General features: G+C 52.2%; 7 protein-coding genes across 7 annotated transcripts; 2 read left to right on the top strand and 5 right to left on the bottom strand.

Annotated features, from left to right (window-relative positions):
* Positions 1–443: 443 nt before the first annotated feature.
* On the bottom strand, positions 444–1,824 carry N7477_003105 (uncharacterized protein; the record flags this gene model as incomplete). Its single annotated transcript, XM_056964768.1, has 3 exons — positions 444–932; positions 1,061–1,114; positions 1,171–1,824. The coding sequence occupies 3 exons, from the start codon at positions 1,822–1,824 to the stop codon at positions 444–446; spliced, it is 1,197 nt and encodes a 398-aa protein (XP_056824721.1).
* A 1,562-nt stretch (positions 1,825–3,386) lies between these two features.
* Positions 3,387–5,688, bottom strand: rcoA (uncharacterized protein; the record flags this gene model as incomplete). Its single annotated transcript, XM_056964767.1, has 8 exons — positions 3,387–3,411; positions 3,466–3,541; positions 3,603–3,735; positions 3,789–4,259; positions 4,333–4,865; positions 4,985–5,241; positions 5,316–5,397; positions 5,568–5,688. 8 exons carry the CDS (start codon positions 5,686–5,688, stop codon positions 3,387–3,389), a joined length of 1,698 nt encoding a protein of 565 aa, XP_056824720.1.
* Positions 5,689–6,568: 880 nt separating this feature from the next.
* N7477_003103 (sterol desaturase family protein) lies at positions 6,569–7,686 on the top strand (the record flags this gene model as incomplete). The annotated part of the gene is made up of 2 exons (XM_056964766.1): positions 6,569–6,837; positions 6,900–7,686. 2 exons carry the CDS (start codon positions 6,569–6,571, stop codon positions 7,684–7,686), a joined length of 1,056 nt encoding a protein of 351 aa, XP_056824719.1.
* Positions 7,687–8,082: 396 nt separating this feature from the next.
* Positions 8,083–9,661, bottom strand: N7477_003102 (Salicylate hydroxylase; the record flags this gene model as incomplete). Its single annotated transcript, XM_056964765.1, has 4 exons — positions 8,083–8,643; positions 8,707–9,405; positions 9,466–9,588; positions 9,659–9,661. The coding sequence occupies 4 exons, from the start codon at positions 9,659–9,661 to the stop codon at positions 8,083–8,085; spliced, it is 1,386 nt and encodes a 461-aa protein (XP_056824718.1).
* Positions 9,662–9,973: 312 nt separating this feature from the next.
* On the top strand, positions 9,974–12,664 carry N7477_003101 (transcriptional regulatory protein GAL4; the record flags this gene model as incomplete). The annotated part of the gene is made up of 9 exons (XM_056964764.1): positions 9,974–10,042; positions 10,106–10,203; positions 10,253–10,560; positions 10,632–11,135; positions 11,189–11,381; positions 11,438–11,587; positions 11,642–12,132; positions 12,188–12,397; positions 12,459–12,664. 9 exons carry the CDS (start codon positions 9,974–9,976, stop codon positions 12,662–12,664), a joined length of 2,229 nt encoding a protein of 742 aa, XP_056824717.1.
* Positions 12,665–12,815: 151 nt separating this feature from the next.
* On the bottom strand, positions 12,816–13,971 carry N7477_003100 (uncharacterized protein; the record flags this gene model as incomplete). Its single annotated transcript, XM_056964763.1, has 2 exons — positions 12,816–13,669; positions 13,770–13,971. 2 exons carry the CDS (start codon positions 13,969–13,971, stop codon positions 12,816–12,818), a joined length of 1,056 nt encoding a protein of 351 aa, XP_056824716.1.
* A 338-nt stretch (positions 13,972–14,309) lies between these two features.
* Positions 14,310–15,890, bottom strand: N7477_003099 (pepsin-like aspartic protease; the record flags this gene model as incomplete). Its single annotated transcript, XM_056964762.1, has 3 exons — positions 14,310–15,247; positions 15,326–15,644; positions 15,705–15,890. 3 exons carry the CDS (start codon positions 15,888–15,890, stop codon positions 14,310–14,312), a joined length of 1,443 nt encoding a protein of 480 aa, XP_056824715.1.
* Positions 15,891–16,820: the final 930 nt, after the last annotated feature.

Here is a 16,820-nt window from a genome sequence, read left to right as displayed (position 1 = left end):
ACGATCAATTTTTCATTCTATTGCAACGTTTAACTGAATACATACATCACCGCCTGGTCAGGCTAATCTAGAAAGCCCTTTGGGACCTTTTATAGGTTGTGAATTGACATTGTGATGAGGACAGTGATAGAAATCCCGATGAAAAACTATTATTGTAATCCACAATGAATGAAATGGTTGACCCGAGACCCTGTTTCTTGAAAACCCCTCGTACGACCCCCAATGCTGGAATATGTCCTCAAGCTAAAGTACAATGAATAGAAGAAAAAAAAACCTCGTAGCCTCATAGATATCTTAGCGAAGAAAAAAAATGACCCCGTACAATCACAACCCCGGCAAACGCAAGAGTTCCCCAGGCTTCATATAACAAACCAAATCGCTTAAAGCCAGGAAGCTCTCATGGTCCTCGTCGGTCCATATAGTACGGACCTGGGTCGTCCCCGTCACTGCTGGATCCGCCCGTGTACATCGAGACACTGTCCTCGTAGCTGCCTCGACGCGAGTGCATGTCCTCCTCTGATTCTAGGGGAAGCCATCCGCTGCACATGGTCGCCTACTGAGGCCGAGCGTTTTGTAGCAGCGATACGCCGGTCCTTGCCACGTCCCTTGATGCCCTTGTTGCTATTCTTGTAAAGATTGGCGAAGTATTCCCACAGTTCTTGTTCTTGAAAGTTGGCTGGTCCGGTCTCTTGAGAGAAGCGTTGCGTTAACATTCCGAGAGTTCTTGCATGGAATTTGTTCTGGTGTGACTGAATGAGAACGAGATGGGTCAATACTTTAGGATCAGAGTGCCAGGCGATGGGGGATCCCCCTACCTTGAGATTCCCTAGCTGGGTGAACTTCTTGCCACAATCGTCCAGGCGGCAGATGAAGGGCTTCTTGTCCATGTGGGTGTTCTGGTGGGCACGAACATTGCCGCGTTGAGCGAAACGCTTGTGGCATATGTCACAAGAGAAAGGTTTTTCACCGGTGTGACGGCGTTGGTGAGTCTAGTCCATGTTTGAGATTCGTGCTTCCCAGTCCGCAGAGAAAAGGGGGGGGGTTTCTTGATCGTGCTTACCTTCAGGTTGCCTAGCTGCGAGAAGCGCTGTCCACATTCGGGCTCCTTGCAGATCTGGTCATCCTGTCAGCGCTCATCTCAGCTCGTTTGATATGCAAGACTAGACTCACAAAGGGCTTGTCTCCTGTATGGGCTCGTGTATGAATGTCCAAATGGGTCTTTTGAGCAAAGCTCTTGCCGCAATCCTGTACATGGCATGTATACTTGCGCTTCTTGCCAGAGCGAGACAGCTGTCCTTCATTGCTCGTCATGCGGCGTGGAGGACTCATGAGATAACTTGGACATCCTGGAGGCGTCAGATGCTGAAGGGGAGGCAAAGACTGTTGAACTGGCGATGAGCCTGGTCGGGCCTGGATAGCCTTCATCAAGACATCCACTCCCGTAGAGAAGTCGGTCTCGGTGGCCTGCTTCGTGTTGGCGGCATTCGTGGACAAGGCATGACCTCCTGTGCACGATCTCGCCGCATACTCGGTCTTCACCTGACTGAGGGCATTTTTGGCGGGGCGAATGTCGGGAAGAGAGGGCTGCTCGAGCACCACGCGCGGCGGAGAGCTCAGCGGCTGGCCTACGAGATAGTGGTATGGCGAGGGGTGAGTTACCGAAGCATAACTGTACGCCGCCGATGATGGTGCCTGATATGGCAGCGAGTAAGGTGCAGGATGGGGATGAGAGTAGTATGGGAATAGGGGCGTGTCCATGGGACGACGGGCAAAAGCACCCACGGGGTGAGCATGAAAGTCGTAAGGCGGCTCTGCGGTTTCCATGTTGACAGACGTTTCAACCTGAATCCTGGGAATCCCAGTGAAAGGGATGATTTGGGTTCTGGCCGCAAGTCAGGTTGCTTTTGAGGGGACATCCAGGTCGGCGTGATCTTAGGGCCGGGGTTTCCTATATAGGAGGACCAGTTGGGAATGATAATCCATGGGTACATGTATTGTACATGTATCTGTATGACGTCCCGGGGCGACGAGTTCGAGGCCGAAGGTGCATGGGCGATCAGGGATTCGAGGCTTCAAGGATTCAGGGATCATGGATGAGGCGCCCCCCCACCCCCATGGACGCATCATTTTTGTTTGTTTTTCCTGATTTTTATTTGCTTCAGGCCAATTGTCGCCTGTCCAGACTAGTATCTTGGTCTTCGTCTTCGTGTCTTAGTCAAGAAGAGTGAGTTTCAAAAGATTGAACACTGATTTGAGAGAGGCCAAGTCTCGGTGAAGGGCAGAAGAGGGGAGAGTCGTACAAGAGAGACCGGAATACTTGTAGCCGCGACTGGCGACCTGAATTGATTCGAACTTTGTCTCTCATCTGGAGGGATCCCTCCTTTGTATTTTTTTCCCCCATTCTTTCTTTCTCCCTCACGTGAATACCTTCAGCCTTCATCTGGTCCTTGACAAAAGATAATGCCTTCTTTGCATACTCTGGGTCGGTCATCGGGCCCTTGCCTTCCTCACATCCCCCAAAAACAAATCTTCGGGTGCATCACCTCGAGGGCGGGCCGGGCCTTTCGGGGCTTCCAATGTGGACTCGAGTCAGCCGACGATGATTGGGGTGATTCTGGGCGCGTCCGATAGTCGCCAATAGTGTCCGATCTCCGCTCATCGAATATCCATGCTAGCCGCCCATGGCCTGGGAAATTCTGGCCGATCGGGTTTCAGCTCGATCTCCCGATCCTCTAGCCTCCGACGGCCCTGCACCTCGTGCATTTAGGCGTCGACTGGTCTATGTTCCTGCAGGGATCGGACTGGGCGCGAACTCCTGCCTATAAGGGAGACTGACAGCGAGGTGACCACCGTGACCGTGTCCACCGTGACAATCGTGATAATCGTGTGGCAATCGGGACCAGCATGACAAGCATAAGACAAGCGAGGCAAGCGTGTTGTACGAACTCCCGACCCAGAACAGGAGGTATCCTGGCTCCACTCCCCACATACAGGATCGTCACATTTGTCCTGATCGACCTAACCCCCCTAAAAGCGTCATACTCGACAGGTCACGAGCCTGGGTGCCACGCCCAACCTAGAAGCCTTTGTGGCGATTCAGACGGACAGGGGTGTCTTTGCTGGGCTCCCAGAAAGTCCTGCCTCGTACAACGTGAACTAATAGAAAAAGAATTAAAAGAAAAAATCCTGGGACCTATGGAGACTTGCATTCGAGATTTGAACGTGCATTCATGGGGAACAGAAAAAAAAAAAACATTGACAAGATTCAAACATAGCAGCCCAACCCCGACAAGTGAATCCAAAGCAAATAGAAGGGAGAATGGAGATCGAAAAGAAAAAGAGATGCAAAATCAACAACGCATTGCGCCAAGGCAGCCCGTACCCTTTTACCGTCCAGAGTAGTTTGAGTATCTAGATCAACAAGTCAATGGCCGGTCCAAGAGAGTGAGGAAATTCTAATCTTACCGCCAGATCCGAGCACGCATATCTCCACTGCCGGTTGCGAAAAGATTGCCGGTGGGAGCGGGAGCGACCGAGATAACTGTTCCGCGGAGAATTAGCAAACTGGTCTGGGCGTCGACAGTGGATCGGTCGAATCTCACCGGAATTCTTGTGGCCCTGGAGCATCATCTGAGCGTTGCCAGTAACGGGATCCCAGAATTGGACACCGCGGTCCTTCGAACCACTCATCACCCACTGGCCATCGGGGGTCAGGCATACACTGAGCACAAAGTCCTGGTAACATGGTCAGCCCATGTCGCAGTGGATCTCGAGGGAAGAAAACAAACCTTGTGGCCCTCGAATGTCCGAACGCACTTGCCGCCCTTGACGCCGCTGTGTGGGTGCATGCCCCGCGGGACGGTGAGCTCCCACAGCTTGATGGTCTTGTCGAGACTGCCACTGACCAGGTCGCGGCCGTTGGGTGCAAAGGCAACTGAGTAAACACTGTCCTTGTGACCGTCAGGATTCTCCAGTCGCTCCACCAGGTATCCCGTGGTGGTATCCCAGACTCGCACGCTCTTGTCAAGCGATCCGGCTGCGACGTAGTGGCCATCGGGAGACATGGCGACCGTGGTGACTCCGTCTTCGATGCTGAGGGTGTAGACGAGCTTCCCGTCCAGGATGTCCCAGAGACGCACGGTCTTGTCTCCACTGCCAGAGGCAATGTAGCGACCGTTGCCGGCGAAATCGAGGGAGTAAATGTCTTGCTCGTGGCCGGAGAAAATGTGCTTGATAGAGCGATTGGCAATATCCCAGACCTATATGTTATCGCAAGGATTTGTCAGTATTCACACCTTCTACTGAAGTAAAGGTCTTTAGGGCAGAACCTACTCGAATCTGCTTGTCCTCAGCACCCGTAGCCAGGTACTTGCCGTCGGGGCTGAAGCAAACGCTGCGGATATAAAGATCACCATCCTTGTCGACATTCTCATCCTGTAGTGTCGCGACATTCTGACCGGTGTTCACATCGAAGATTTGAGCAGAGCGATTGCAACCCGTGGCCAGATACTTGCCGTCACGACTGAAGCGAACACAACACACCACGCTGTCGTGGTTGAGGTGATGCACCAACTCAACGTCCAGCACACGTTGTACCTCTGGGTTAAAAACGGCATACCAATCGGGACCCTCGCGCTTCTGTGACGCGGGCAGGTCCTCGGGGTTCCAATTCGCGAGCATGTTACCGATGCGCTCGGTGCGAACGAGCGAAGACTGGTTCGGCGGCGTGGGTCGAGGGATTTGAGGCGAGGCGCGGGGATCCGGGTAGGCAAGCTGAGTCTGCTGAGGAGTGGCCGGGCCAGGGGCAGCGCGACGGCCTTTACCAGGACCAGGAGATGCGGTAGGAGGGGGAGGGGGACCGTAGCCTAGGTGGAAAAGAATCGGATTAGCACATTGGCGGCGGGTCCTTACTCAAACGCACATACCGTTCACAGCAGCACCGGGCGGATATCCTCCAAAAGAGCTCTGCGGGGTTGCGGCGCACCGGGCTGGGTGGCCGAGGCAGGCTGTTGAAGGGTATGCTGGGAATGCTGCTGATCCTGGGACGGGGGAGGGGCAAGACCGGGACCACTACCTCCTTGATTGGCCATGATGCCACCGAACAAGTTGCTGGGGCCGTGGCCCAGAGAAGGCGGCTGCGCCTGGGGGCCCGTGTGCTGAGCGGGCGCAATGTGAGAGGCGACCGGTTGCACACCGCGCGACTCGAGCTCGTGTCGTAACATGCGGATCTCGGTTTCGTAGCTATAACAGACATCACGTTTTAGATATAGAGGTGATAAAAAGGGGAGAGGCGATTATCAGAGGTGGGGACGTACTCCTGCTTCATCTTGATCTGGGTTTGCTCCAGCTGATACACCTTCTGGCGGATCATCTCCATCTCTTGGAGCTGCCCGGTTACTGCGTGATCTGTCAGTTAGATAACATTTCAGCGAGGTTCGCGACCCATGAGCCGCAGCCATAGATGGACTGTCGACTCTTGAACGGTAGGGGAGGCTCCTCATTGAGATTGTGAGGAACCAGGACTCAGGAAAGGGAGATAAGAGCAGATTGAGAGCGGTAAGACATACACTGGTGCTCGAATTCACCGGTGCTTCGTGTTTGGGTCTCGAACTCCTGGCGCAGTTGATCCAGCAACTCCGTCAGACGAGAGTTGGGGGCGGGCACCATCCCGCGATGTGTGTTATACATTGCGATTCGATGGTTTCAACGATGATTCCAACGCTCAGTAGAATGCTGTACAGAGGGGGCAGCGTAAGGGATCGAAGTCGGTCAAAAGGCGAGACAGCGACAGCTTGCGACGAAGGTTCACAGCGTAGCTAGAAACCCAAGACACTTGTAGCGGCGATGCTGCTTGGTGGAATTCACCACGCAGCTAACCACAGCAAGCCGAGTGAGTATTAAAGATAAGAGTGGGGGTGTAAAGATCACGGAGGTCGTGAGAAGAAGCTGGATTGACGGGAGAGGGAAGGTTTGAGTTGGGGGGGGAAAGGTGGAATTGGCGGCAGCCGTTTAACGCGGGAAGCGTGGTAGGCGAGAAGCGCACGAGAGTTTGGTGCCTCAGGGTGGGTTCATTCGGGTAGTGGATGACTCTGGTACAATCCCCGTTTGCAGGCCCAGATCACTTGTTCCACATGGGTCTCAAACCTACTACTGTTGCCCGCACCCGACGTACTTCTGAGTATGGCCTGCCTTGTAGACTTGGTGCCTGAGCTTTCGGGCCACTAACCCCTGGAACTAGACCTAGTTGGGAACACCATACGATACGAGAGATGAGGATCTGAAAGGTATAAGCACTTCGCACCTATGCAGGTACCAGAAAACAGAGATATCAGATCTCCAATATCGAGAGGGCACCATAGAATATAATCCACAAGATGATCGAAATTAGGAAAACTCTTTTGAGCAATGATATCCGGCTTATTAAGAAAAATGTGCCATCTCAACGGCTACGGACGTTCCGCGCTGGTGTGATGCGGGCAAAATTTAGTATTCCGCCGAGATCTTTTGCCCCTTCCACCTCCCTTCCCCGACTCCCCTTCCCCAATCCTCTACGCCCGTGTGATTCAACATGGATATCATCCTCGAATTATGGGACACCTTTGTTGGTGATCGTCTCTACTCGTCTCTCCTTCCCGCTTCGCTCTCCGCGTCCGCCTCTTTTCCGGCCTTTGTGAACGCCGCCAACAGCTCTCTGGCTCTCTTCGGTGCCGATAAGCCCTTCGTATATGAGCCCGCCACTCAGTTGATTCACCTGGAACCTTCTCAATATGCCTACCTCAGCGCCTGGCCGAGAAACAACATATACCGGCAGTTCACGAGCTTTTTCCTGATCACCTGGTATGCGCGACATCCCACGCCACCTGGCCTCTCAAAATTCAAACTAACTGAGACTCGTGAAGGATCTTCGGTCTGCTCGTCTACTTTGTGGTGGCCACTCTTTCGTACATCTTCATCTGGGATAAGACTACCTACAACCACCCCAAGTTCCTTAAGAACCAGATCTCCATGGAAATGAGGCAAGCCATGGGCGCCATGCCCCCAATGGCTTTGCTGACCGCACCTTTCTTTGTCCTGGAAGTTAGAGGCTACGCCAAACTCTACGATTCCGTCTCCGAGGAGCCTTTCCCTTACTATAGCATCCTCCAGTTCCCGATCTTCATCTTCTTCACCGATTTCTTCATCTACTGGATTCACCGTGGATTGCACCATCCCCGTGTCTACAAAACTCTGCACAAGCCTCATCACAAGTGGATTATGCCAAGTCCCTTCGCCTCGCACGCCTTTCACCCCTTGGATGGCTGGTCTCAGAGTGTGCCCTATCACGTTTTCCCCTTCATCTTCCCTCTGCAGAAGCTAGCTTACGTCTTCTTATTCGGCTTCATCAACCTCTGGACCGTCTTCATCCACGATGGCGAGTATGTGGCCAACAGCCCGGTCGTCAACGGTGCTGCTTGCCACACCATGCACCATCTGTACTTCAATTATAACTATGGGCAGTTCACCACACTGTGGGACCGCATGGGTGGCAGCTACCGCAAGCCCAATGAAGAGCTCTTCCGTCGCGAAACAAAGATGGGCGAGAAGGAGTGGTCTCGTCAGGCCAAGGAGATGGAGGCCATCCTCAAAACTGTTGAGGGTGACGATGACCGCAGCTATTCGACTCCACCGGAGAAGAAGAATTCATGAGAGTTGGCCCCCCGCCCTCTCGGCAGGTTGATTTTGGAGAATGCCCTCAATCGCCTGCGTCGAGTTCAGCAAATTTGGCTCAAGGCGAGCATTTCTCTGAAAGGAGCGCTTCCTCAACGACCTCGCTTTTGCCACGAGGTGGGAGCCTCAAAGATTCAAGTACATTAATATTGCGCCGTGCATATCCCCTCTAAGTATTTTAATCCACCCATAAAGATCACCTTCCTCCTTCGGATGGCGATCTCACTTCTGTACATACTCTTATTTTGTTTTTGTTTTTTTTTCGCCATGGCGATCAGAATGCTCTCAATGACATTGAAATGATATTTTTTTTTTCTCTCTAGCTAACATTGCTTATAGTTCTGTTGGTCGTTCTATGTCTAGGTAAGAACAACATCACAGCTTCTCGGCAAATTTACGACCTGGGGCAGGCAGGAACCAGTCCATGTATTGGCGCTGCAGTCGTGGGGTGACTTTCGTCATGGGGTGAGCAGGTTCTTTCCCACCTTGACAATATTTATCGATCGCATCCTGTGCGTGTCCTTGGGCGTCGTATCCATAAACATCTAGCACCGTTTGTGGATCACCATAGAGATTGCTGCTACGAACAAAGTATTTGCCCTGCAGCTCCGGGGCCATAGCGGCGTCCCGTCCTTCTTGCAAAGGCCCATCTGGCAGCTGCCATATGGCTCCGTTGATGAAAGACACTTGTTGCTTCTCGTAAGCCTTGGGCATACGCTCGGCTTCGTAAATGCCAATTGCTTCGCGCAAGCTCAGCTTTCCGTGAACGACGCTTTCCACGCATTTGGCCAGGAACGCTCCGTCTTCCATGGAAGTGGCCGCTCCCTGGGCCATGTGGTTAACCATGGAGTGCGCTGCATCACCCATGAGCACCACGTTCTTCTGTGGTGAAGACCAAGACTCCATCGGCCCGGTAACCATGAGTGGCCAACGCGACTAAATTTCCAATACATCATCAGTTATCAAGTGTGACAGATCTATTGGGAGAGGGTTTCTGACCACTTCCGGTATCATATCGACAATACGTTTAATTCGGGGATCGTAGTCCTTGTATTCCTCTCGCATCTCTTCAATCGGCACATCGGTCTCTGTAGCCCGCAGCTTTTCAGGGCGATGATGCGAAAGGACCAGATTGAACATCTTGCCCGCGCAGATTGGGTAGGTGATGATATACGAATCGGGCGCCATCCACACCTCCATTGTAAGCTTCGTGATGAGCTCCTTTGCAATGGGATCTTGGCGAATTACATCGTAGGGTACGATTGCACGATATGCGCAGTTTTTTGTTGGTGGCTCCGGGTGAACATTGGGGAACAGCGTCTTTCGCACGACGCTGTTCACACCATCCGCTCCGATGCAGAGATCAAAGGTGTACGCAGTACCTTGGTGGGTAGTCACAACCACCTGGTCGGTCTCATGATCCAATTTGGTGACTCGTGAGTCGATCTTAATATCCGCCCCGGCTTTGGTGGCGATGGTGGCCAGACCCTCGTGGAGATGAGCTCGATGGACCACCCACCAGGGCCGCTGCAAGTCTCGCTCAATAGTTGAGATCTTGGTAAAGCCCACCGCGGTGCCATCTTTGCGGCGCATATTCAATTCCTCAAACTGGACCAGGTTATCACCGATAACCTTATCCACGCCCCATCTCTGAAGAAGTACAGAGACATTGGGGGTCATCTGAATGCCCGCGCCGATCTACATAGTCGTTAGAATGGATGTTCATCAGCTAATCGGGTAACCTTCCGGGTACCATACTTCACCGAGTGCTTCGGCAGCTTCCAGCACTGTGACTCGAGCCCCGGCGTGACGCAATGCAATGGCTGCCGCCAGACCACCGATCCCAGCACCGACGATGCCAACGTGTACTTGATGAGAGCCCTGTTCCGAGTGAGTGTCCTGATTCACGGAGGGTGGAGTTAGAACTCGAGGCTGGGTCTGAGGGACTTACCATATTCGATAGAGAAGATGTTGTCGATGCAGTGAATATCTTCGCGTCTTCTCGCCATGGCCTTTATTTACATACAATGGCGTGAACATGGCCCTCCGCCGGGGGGATCGGAAATAAGTTCATCGGGGAAATCGGGAGATCGGGGAGATCGGGAAATCAAGGCAGTCCGGCAACCCGGACTTGGAAGGCCATAGATTGATTCCAGCACCCGAGGGACGGAAGATGCGGGGAAAGATGGGATGGGCATGGAACTCGATGGTGGAGTCGAGGTGGATATGCGTTTATCTCCCCGCCATTCTTCTCCCTCTTCACGTCATGTCCGCTCCCTCCAAACGCCGACGGGCTGTTTTGGCCTGCAATTCTTGTCGTCACCGTAAATCCAGAGTGAGTTTTGGATTATCTCTTTTTCCCTCAAAATATCCCCGGATTGATACTAATGAGCCGCAGTGCGACGGTGGCCGGCCTTGTGCCCAATGTAAAGAGCTGGGATGCGAGTGTCTGTACCAGAATGTTGGCCCCTCATGCAATCTGACGGTTGAAAAAAGGTACGGCCAGCTGCTCCTGCAAGGATTGTGGCGCTAACGGTTCATGCAGCTACTTGGCTCGGCTGGAACATCGCCTTCAAGAGGTAGAGGCGTCCCTCCGCAGGTTGGAAAACAACCAGAGGAACGGTCTCAGTTCCGGCTCTTCAGAGCCCGTTCAAGCCTCCGATGCGAGGAATCACAATCATATTCTGAATGATGCAGTGTCACTACTAACGCCTCCTAAATCAGAGGTACCGACGCGCGCCAATAACTTCACTCATGACAGAGCTGAGTATGGTGAGATCGATGTGTCTGAGCACCCAATCGATGGTATGGGCGCTATCAACTTCACCGACGAGGAGGATTGTGGTTTCTTCGGTAAAAAAAATATATCCTCGTCGCCTGACACCGCTTCGAAGCCTGTGAGAATTTGTCTGACCGTGCTTTAGGACCGTCATCCAATATCGCATTTCTACGCCACATCTCCCGTGCCATTGCGCGAGGAAATGCACACACCCCGGCTGTGCCCTCGCTGTCATCTCCAGGTCAAACAGGCGGAGGCATGTTGAACGTCTCGAGATCGCGTCCGTCCGAGGATTCACGGAGCAGAGAGCAGGCACTCAGTAAGAATGAGGTGAACATTTTTGCTCTTCCATCAGAAGATCGCACTTGGAGCTTGATACAGATCTATTTTGAAAAGACAGGTCAGCTACTACCCTTTATACACGAGGCATCATTCTGTGAGACATATTTTCGCATGCGAGCCGATAACTTCAAGCGAGTGCGCCGGACGTGGCTTGGCTTACTGAATATTGTTCTCGCGATTTCGACAAGCCTTCACACAGAAGGTGATCTACCCGCAGGAAGAAGAATCGAGGAATCCGATGTTTACTACCAAAGAGCAAATGGACTCTGTGACCGGGATTCAAAGCGCAACGCAACCTTAGAGATGGGTATCCATTCCCCCGCTGAAGATTCACCGGCACACACTAATTGATGATTCAAGTCCAATATTTATTGGTTCTAGGCCAATACCTTCAAGGAACTCAAAAGTCGGTACAGGCGTGGACCACGCATGGACTGGCTATTTCAGCTGCTTTCCAGCTTGGCTTGCATTCTCCCGAGGCCAACCGGCGCTTCTCCCCCTTGGACAGTGAAATCCGAAAGAGGACCTGGTATGGTTGTATTTTGCTTGACAGGTAAGTTCCACCTTGGGGCCGATATGCAGACCCTTCATTTGCTGATGATGAACCAGGACTTTGAGCATGACCTTTGGCCGGCCATGTACAATTCCGGAATCTTATGTAAAATTAGAGCTGCCTCTGCAAGACATGCAAGTGCTAAGCAGTACCCCCAAAAAAGAAACTTGCCAACACCTAGATGGCTGGTTCTTTACGGCTGCTATGTAAGTTGTCAGCTATTCCATTCTTCGAATGGCAGACGCTAATCTTGGAGCCAGTAAATTGTACGTCGTCATGTTCAATGTTCTCGATACCTGTTACTGTCAGAATCTGGGCTTTGAACACCCTCTCACGACGGCAAATGCCATTTCCCAAATACTCGATGGCGAGCGCCAGCTCGAGGAATGGCGGTTCCAAATCGTGCCCGCCCTCGGAATTCGACTCTGGCATGAGCCTTTGCTAGCCGATGATCTAGCACAAATGGACCATGAGTCGACTATCCGGCACCGATTTGGAATTGTGTTATCTGTGCGATATCACAATTTGCGCATTCTTCTCTATCGCAAGTTCCTTGAGGGTTACTTGGATTCGTATGGCATCAATGAGTCTACTTCTCAGGATAACAAGTTGATTCAGCAGATGGGCTTCACAGGCGTGCAGAACTGCATCGAATCCGCCCAGTCAATTATCTCCACTGTGCACACCATCACCTCCTCGACTGGTTGGCGTCGCGGACTGCTCGGTGCCTGGAACTATTCTCTCTATTACAGTATGTATATGGCGGCATCTCCGAGAATGGACTTTTTGCTGATATCACATTCAAGCTTTCAACGCCGGACTCGTTATCTTCGGTGCGCTCCTTGTGGCTTCAAAAGAGCGACTAAATTATCCAGAGCAATGGAGCTCGGTGGAGCTATATCGACCCTACCTTGATCTAGCCGCCGACGCTTTACGCCGTTTGGATTCGGGTAACCCGGTGATTGAGCGCTGTGTCGAGTACCTGTCGCAGCTTTCGATGATTCTCAAAGCAGCCAGTAAGCACCGCAACCGACCCTTAGTTCCCATGTACAACGAATGATAGTAATGCTAATTCAGAGAACGCAGCATTGAGCGAGCCCCTCAATCTTCAAATCGGGCCCGCTCTGCAGGCTCCGATGTCCTCGACAGAATTTGCATCGCCACAGCCTGCAAATCACCCCATGTGGTCCAACATGGACCTTGGCGAGTTCATGATGGACAATGACCTGGACCTTTTGGGTCGAATGTTCAACTTCAATCAAGCACATGATGCAGGTATTTAGTTGTCTTGTTGGGTGTTTATCTTACAACCATGGCATCCACAACCGGGCGAGCTTCATCTCGCAGCGTTTTTCTTGGTAGCTCCTTTGTGTATATGAGCCAGCTCAATTTGCCCAATACAGATCTTGACGTCTTTCTGCACCAGATATTTCATCAACTTGATTTCGCTTGTCGCTGAATTATAACACATCGTGATCCATCGTAGGGGTGAAAGCCATTGGCGGCCAGATCAAGCTCGGTGCTTGGCCAGATCTCTGCACTCGAGTCTTCGAAATGGCTTGATACCATAGCAGTATACATCTTGAACACTCTCCTAGCCTGCCTCATGTCTCCACACTCGAGCACGGTGACTTTGGGCCGTAGCTTGAGCGCAAGAGCAAGAATGCGGCGATAGAAGATATCCTCGGGTCTGTCATAAGGAGTCTCTATGGAATCGGAAGCGGGCGGTATGAGTGCTAGTCGTGGCTCGAAAAGGCGAACACTGCGCGCTGTAGTCCCATCACGAAAGTCTGAGGCGGAAATATAGGGCGGATTGGATATTAACAGGTCACAACCGGTCTCGATGGATTCTCCCGATATCGCAGGTTGCGAGAAATATTGAGGCAGAATTTCTTCCACGGCAGGGATCGAGTCATGTGCCCTTCCCAGTACATTGGCACGCTGAAAGTGAAGGTCGGCAGATGCTCGACGAGATAGCGAGCCGTGATGTATGTTGTGATCAAGGTTCTTCTGCGCCAAGTCAAGTGCTCTTGGACTGATATCTACCCCCAAAATGGTCATGTCCTTGAAGTGAGGCGCCAGGAGGGCATGCAGAAGAAGCGCAATACAACCGGTGCCGGTGCAGAGATCTAGCACTCGGAGAGAACGAGGTCTAGGAGACTTTGGATCATGATGGCTTTCCGGCGACTGGCGGATTATTTTGGCTGCTTCATATGTATAAGACTCCGTTTCGGGTCTGGCAATGTTAAACAAGACCCGCAGAAATTTCGCGTGGGAGGAGGTCTTACCTGGGGATTAATACGCCTCGTCGGCAAAGGATTTCTAGGTCACCAAAGGGCTGATCACCCAAGAGATACTGGAGAGGAAATCCCCGAGAGCGCCAGATACACATGGACCTTAGGCGCGTCCTCCACCCTAGCTGTGATCCTTTCAGTCGCGCAGGCGACTTGCTGTCACGCAGGGCGCGTTCTCGGAGCCACCGGAGCTCATTGCTAGCCGAGTCAAGTGAGCGACATTCTTTCAGGAGTAAAGGGAGAAGAGGGTTCTGCCGATGGGCCTGGATGAGCACGGACACGGGAATCCGAGGCATCGCGTGGCAGACGCAGGAACAAGAAAGCTCCGATCCGAAGATCCGACGAGAGCGCGCGATGCCAAGCACGGCGATCACCCGGATCTGTGAACTGGTTCGGGTCAGGCCGCTTTATATGTATACTTGGTACAATTTTGTATACTCTGTATACTTTGAGAATATTTGTCAATGTCCAAAAAAGAGATACAATGTATGTATTCATGGGATAACTAGTATTTCGTGACACATCAAAAAATCATTATGAACACAGAACAAGACGACCAGGTATTTTGCCATGTCGATCAACGCCAAGACCCCCGCAGGAAAGATGCAAACTGGCTTATCTGTACGACTTGCCTCTACAGCGCCAGGAGGCATCCGGCCCCGACCATTACCAGGGCCAGATATCGGGGCATGCAGGTCATCCGTGTCGCCGCATTTTTGGAGGCTGCAGCAGAAGTGAAAATTCCGGTACCGCCAGACGGTTCGCCTATGCGCGCTCCAGATCCACCCACGGCCACGGTGGTGACTGGGTTAGTAACGGCCGTGGCGCCCGGCACGGCATCGTCGCCAGTTCCGATTTCCAGGATTTTGTTACTCGTCGAGTTGAAATTGGTATTGGCCAGCGAGATTTCATTGTTGGCGAGGTCGTAAACAACGTATGCACTGCGCAGAAAAGTGTCTCCCAGAACCGGGGTGCTTCCACCCGCGGGCACGATGCCGAAAACACAGGCGCGATCTCCATTGCGGAAATACAAGTCGCCTGCATCCAGGACCAACTCGCTGACAGACACGTGGATGGTCGGAGACGAGAAGGTGTAGGAAATGTTGACCTTCTTCTCTGCCAGGCTGCAAGGGACGTATCCCACTCCCTCGGACGATTCATAGATGACACCCAGGTCATTAAACAGATCTTCGACGATCCCATCAGGGAGGTAAGTCAAGGAACTTCCAGAGTCGAGCAAGGCAGCTGCAGGAAGTGCTCTGGACGAGTAATTGTTGGTGCCGGATGAGTTGGTGAGAGCAACTGCAGTCAGGGCAATGATGAATTCCGCGAAAATGCCGCTTACTTTTTGAATCGGGAGAGTCTCTAGGGTGCCATGATATTTATCGCTGTTGACTCCACCGAAAAGAATCGAACCGGTGTTGGCATCTAGATCGTTGAGCCACAGGCTGTAGGCTGTGGATTGAATCAAGCCATTCTTGACCATTGCCTTGGGCAGGTTGGCGTACGCAGGCTCTCCATTAACGCCAACCTGAACTTCATTGGTGGTGTATCCGATTCCCAGAACCCCCTCTGTACAACATGTGCATGTCAGTCTGGCTCCAAGATCCGCACAGGAGATTCGGGCTTGCAGAATTAAGATTTACTCACGTTCTGAGCTTGAGGTATAGCCCACGCCGAATTGAAAATCCTCGATCGTAGCGCCCCCAAAATGAAGCGTGTCGGTCACGTAGTCGCCGCTAGCACCGGAACTATCAGCGTAAGAAATATTGAAGTCGGAGTTGACGTATTGGTACGTCGAGGAGGCGCTGGAATCGTAGGTTCCGGACGAGCTGCAGACGTCATCTTGGGATTCGCATAGAGTGGAGTTTGGCGCATTGGTCCACAGGTCACTGCTACCCGTGTCCAGGACTAGGCGCAGGTTTTGCTTGGGTGTTCCCAATGTGACATTGCAGTAATAGAGACTTTCCTGCTAAATGTGAGCGAGATTTTTTGGGGGGGGGGGGGTCGGAATTGACTCGAGACTTACCTCGTTGTCCAATGCTTGGCTGATGGTCTTGTTGCGTTTCCTCCTCATGCGGTCTCTGGCCACTGGATCAGCCACATCTTTACGCTGGATATCCAAAGTCACCACTGATGGAACATCCCGCTGGTGAAGAGTGAGGCGGCCTAGCGCAGGAAGCGCAGTCGCCAAAAGAAGCAATGTACTCTTCATGGAGAATGTGCGATCGGCCTTAAAATTCGGTATCCCGATCCTCTTTGGCACCAATAATCAACCGTTCGGGAAACGTGTCAGGTCTCAGGAGGCTGAAGTATATGGAGCAGGAGGCCTGCAGGGTCCGGGTTAGTATAAGTAGTCATGTCATATGCCCCAGATATATTTCCGGGCCAGCCGGCAAGCTGGGACAATCTGGTCAATGGCCAGTCAGTGGACACGGCGGACTCTCAGTGGATCCTTCCACCCAGTTGTCGTGAAAAAGGAAGAAGCGGCAAAAGCTCACTGGAGACCGGGTGAGGCGCTGAGCGGTGACCCACCCTGTTGGTCGTCACCGTGGGGTTGTTTTTTGAAGTAGGCATACCCATATTAGTCAGTGCTATATTTTTTTCGTTACTTTAATTTCTTACAGTGTGTCAATTCTCTTACGCTGTACATGGAGATGTTCCAATCAATGTCCGGTTACAATGTTTCATATATCAAGTAGAGGAGAAAGAAAAAAGGGGGAAAAAGTGAGAGAGAAAGAGTAAGAGATTTGCGTACGTATGCCGTGTGCGTGGTTGGGCGATGACGCGGATGGATGACGCTCCACCGTAGCGCCAGGCCGTTTCGGGCTCGGGTTACTGAACGAGCCAAGTTCTCCTAGGACCATGTACATATCCCCGGCGATCTATACCAGATGATGGATGCAAGAAAGACCTGTCAACAATCTACACGGCCCATCCTCGATCAACCATTCCGGTGTCTTTTCTTTTCGCTGACTCTCGTGGATGTGCCGTCGGGTGGCCTCATCCATGACGGTAACTTTTCCCGGGAGTAGCCCCAGGCTGCCACATTCAGGAACTTCTATTCCAGGACTTGGTGGCAAAAGAACTCCGATCGAATATGCATGTTGCGCGAATACTTGATCTCCCGATCAAACTAGACCCA

This window comes from Penicillium maclennaniae, assembly GCF_028827695.1.
Source record: "Penicillium maclennaniae strain IBT 15551 chromosome Unknown utg000003l:1.0-5670915.0:1.0-5674809.0, whole genome shotgun sequence".
NCBI lineage: Eukaryota > Fungi > Ascomycota > Eurotiomycetes > Eurotiales > Aspergillaceae > Penicillium > Penicillium maclennaniae.
The sequence above is the reverse complement of the archived record's forward strand: the minus strand, read 5'-3'. Positions and strand labels throughout refer to the sequence as shown.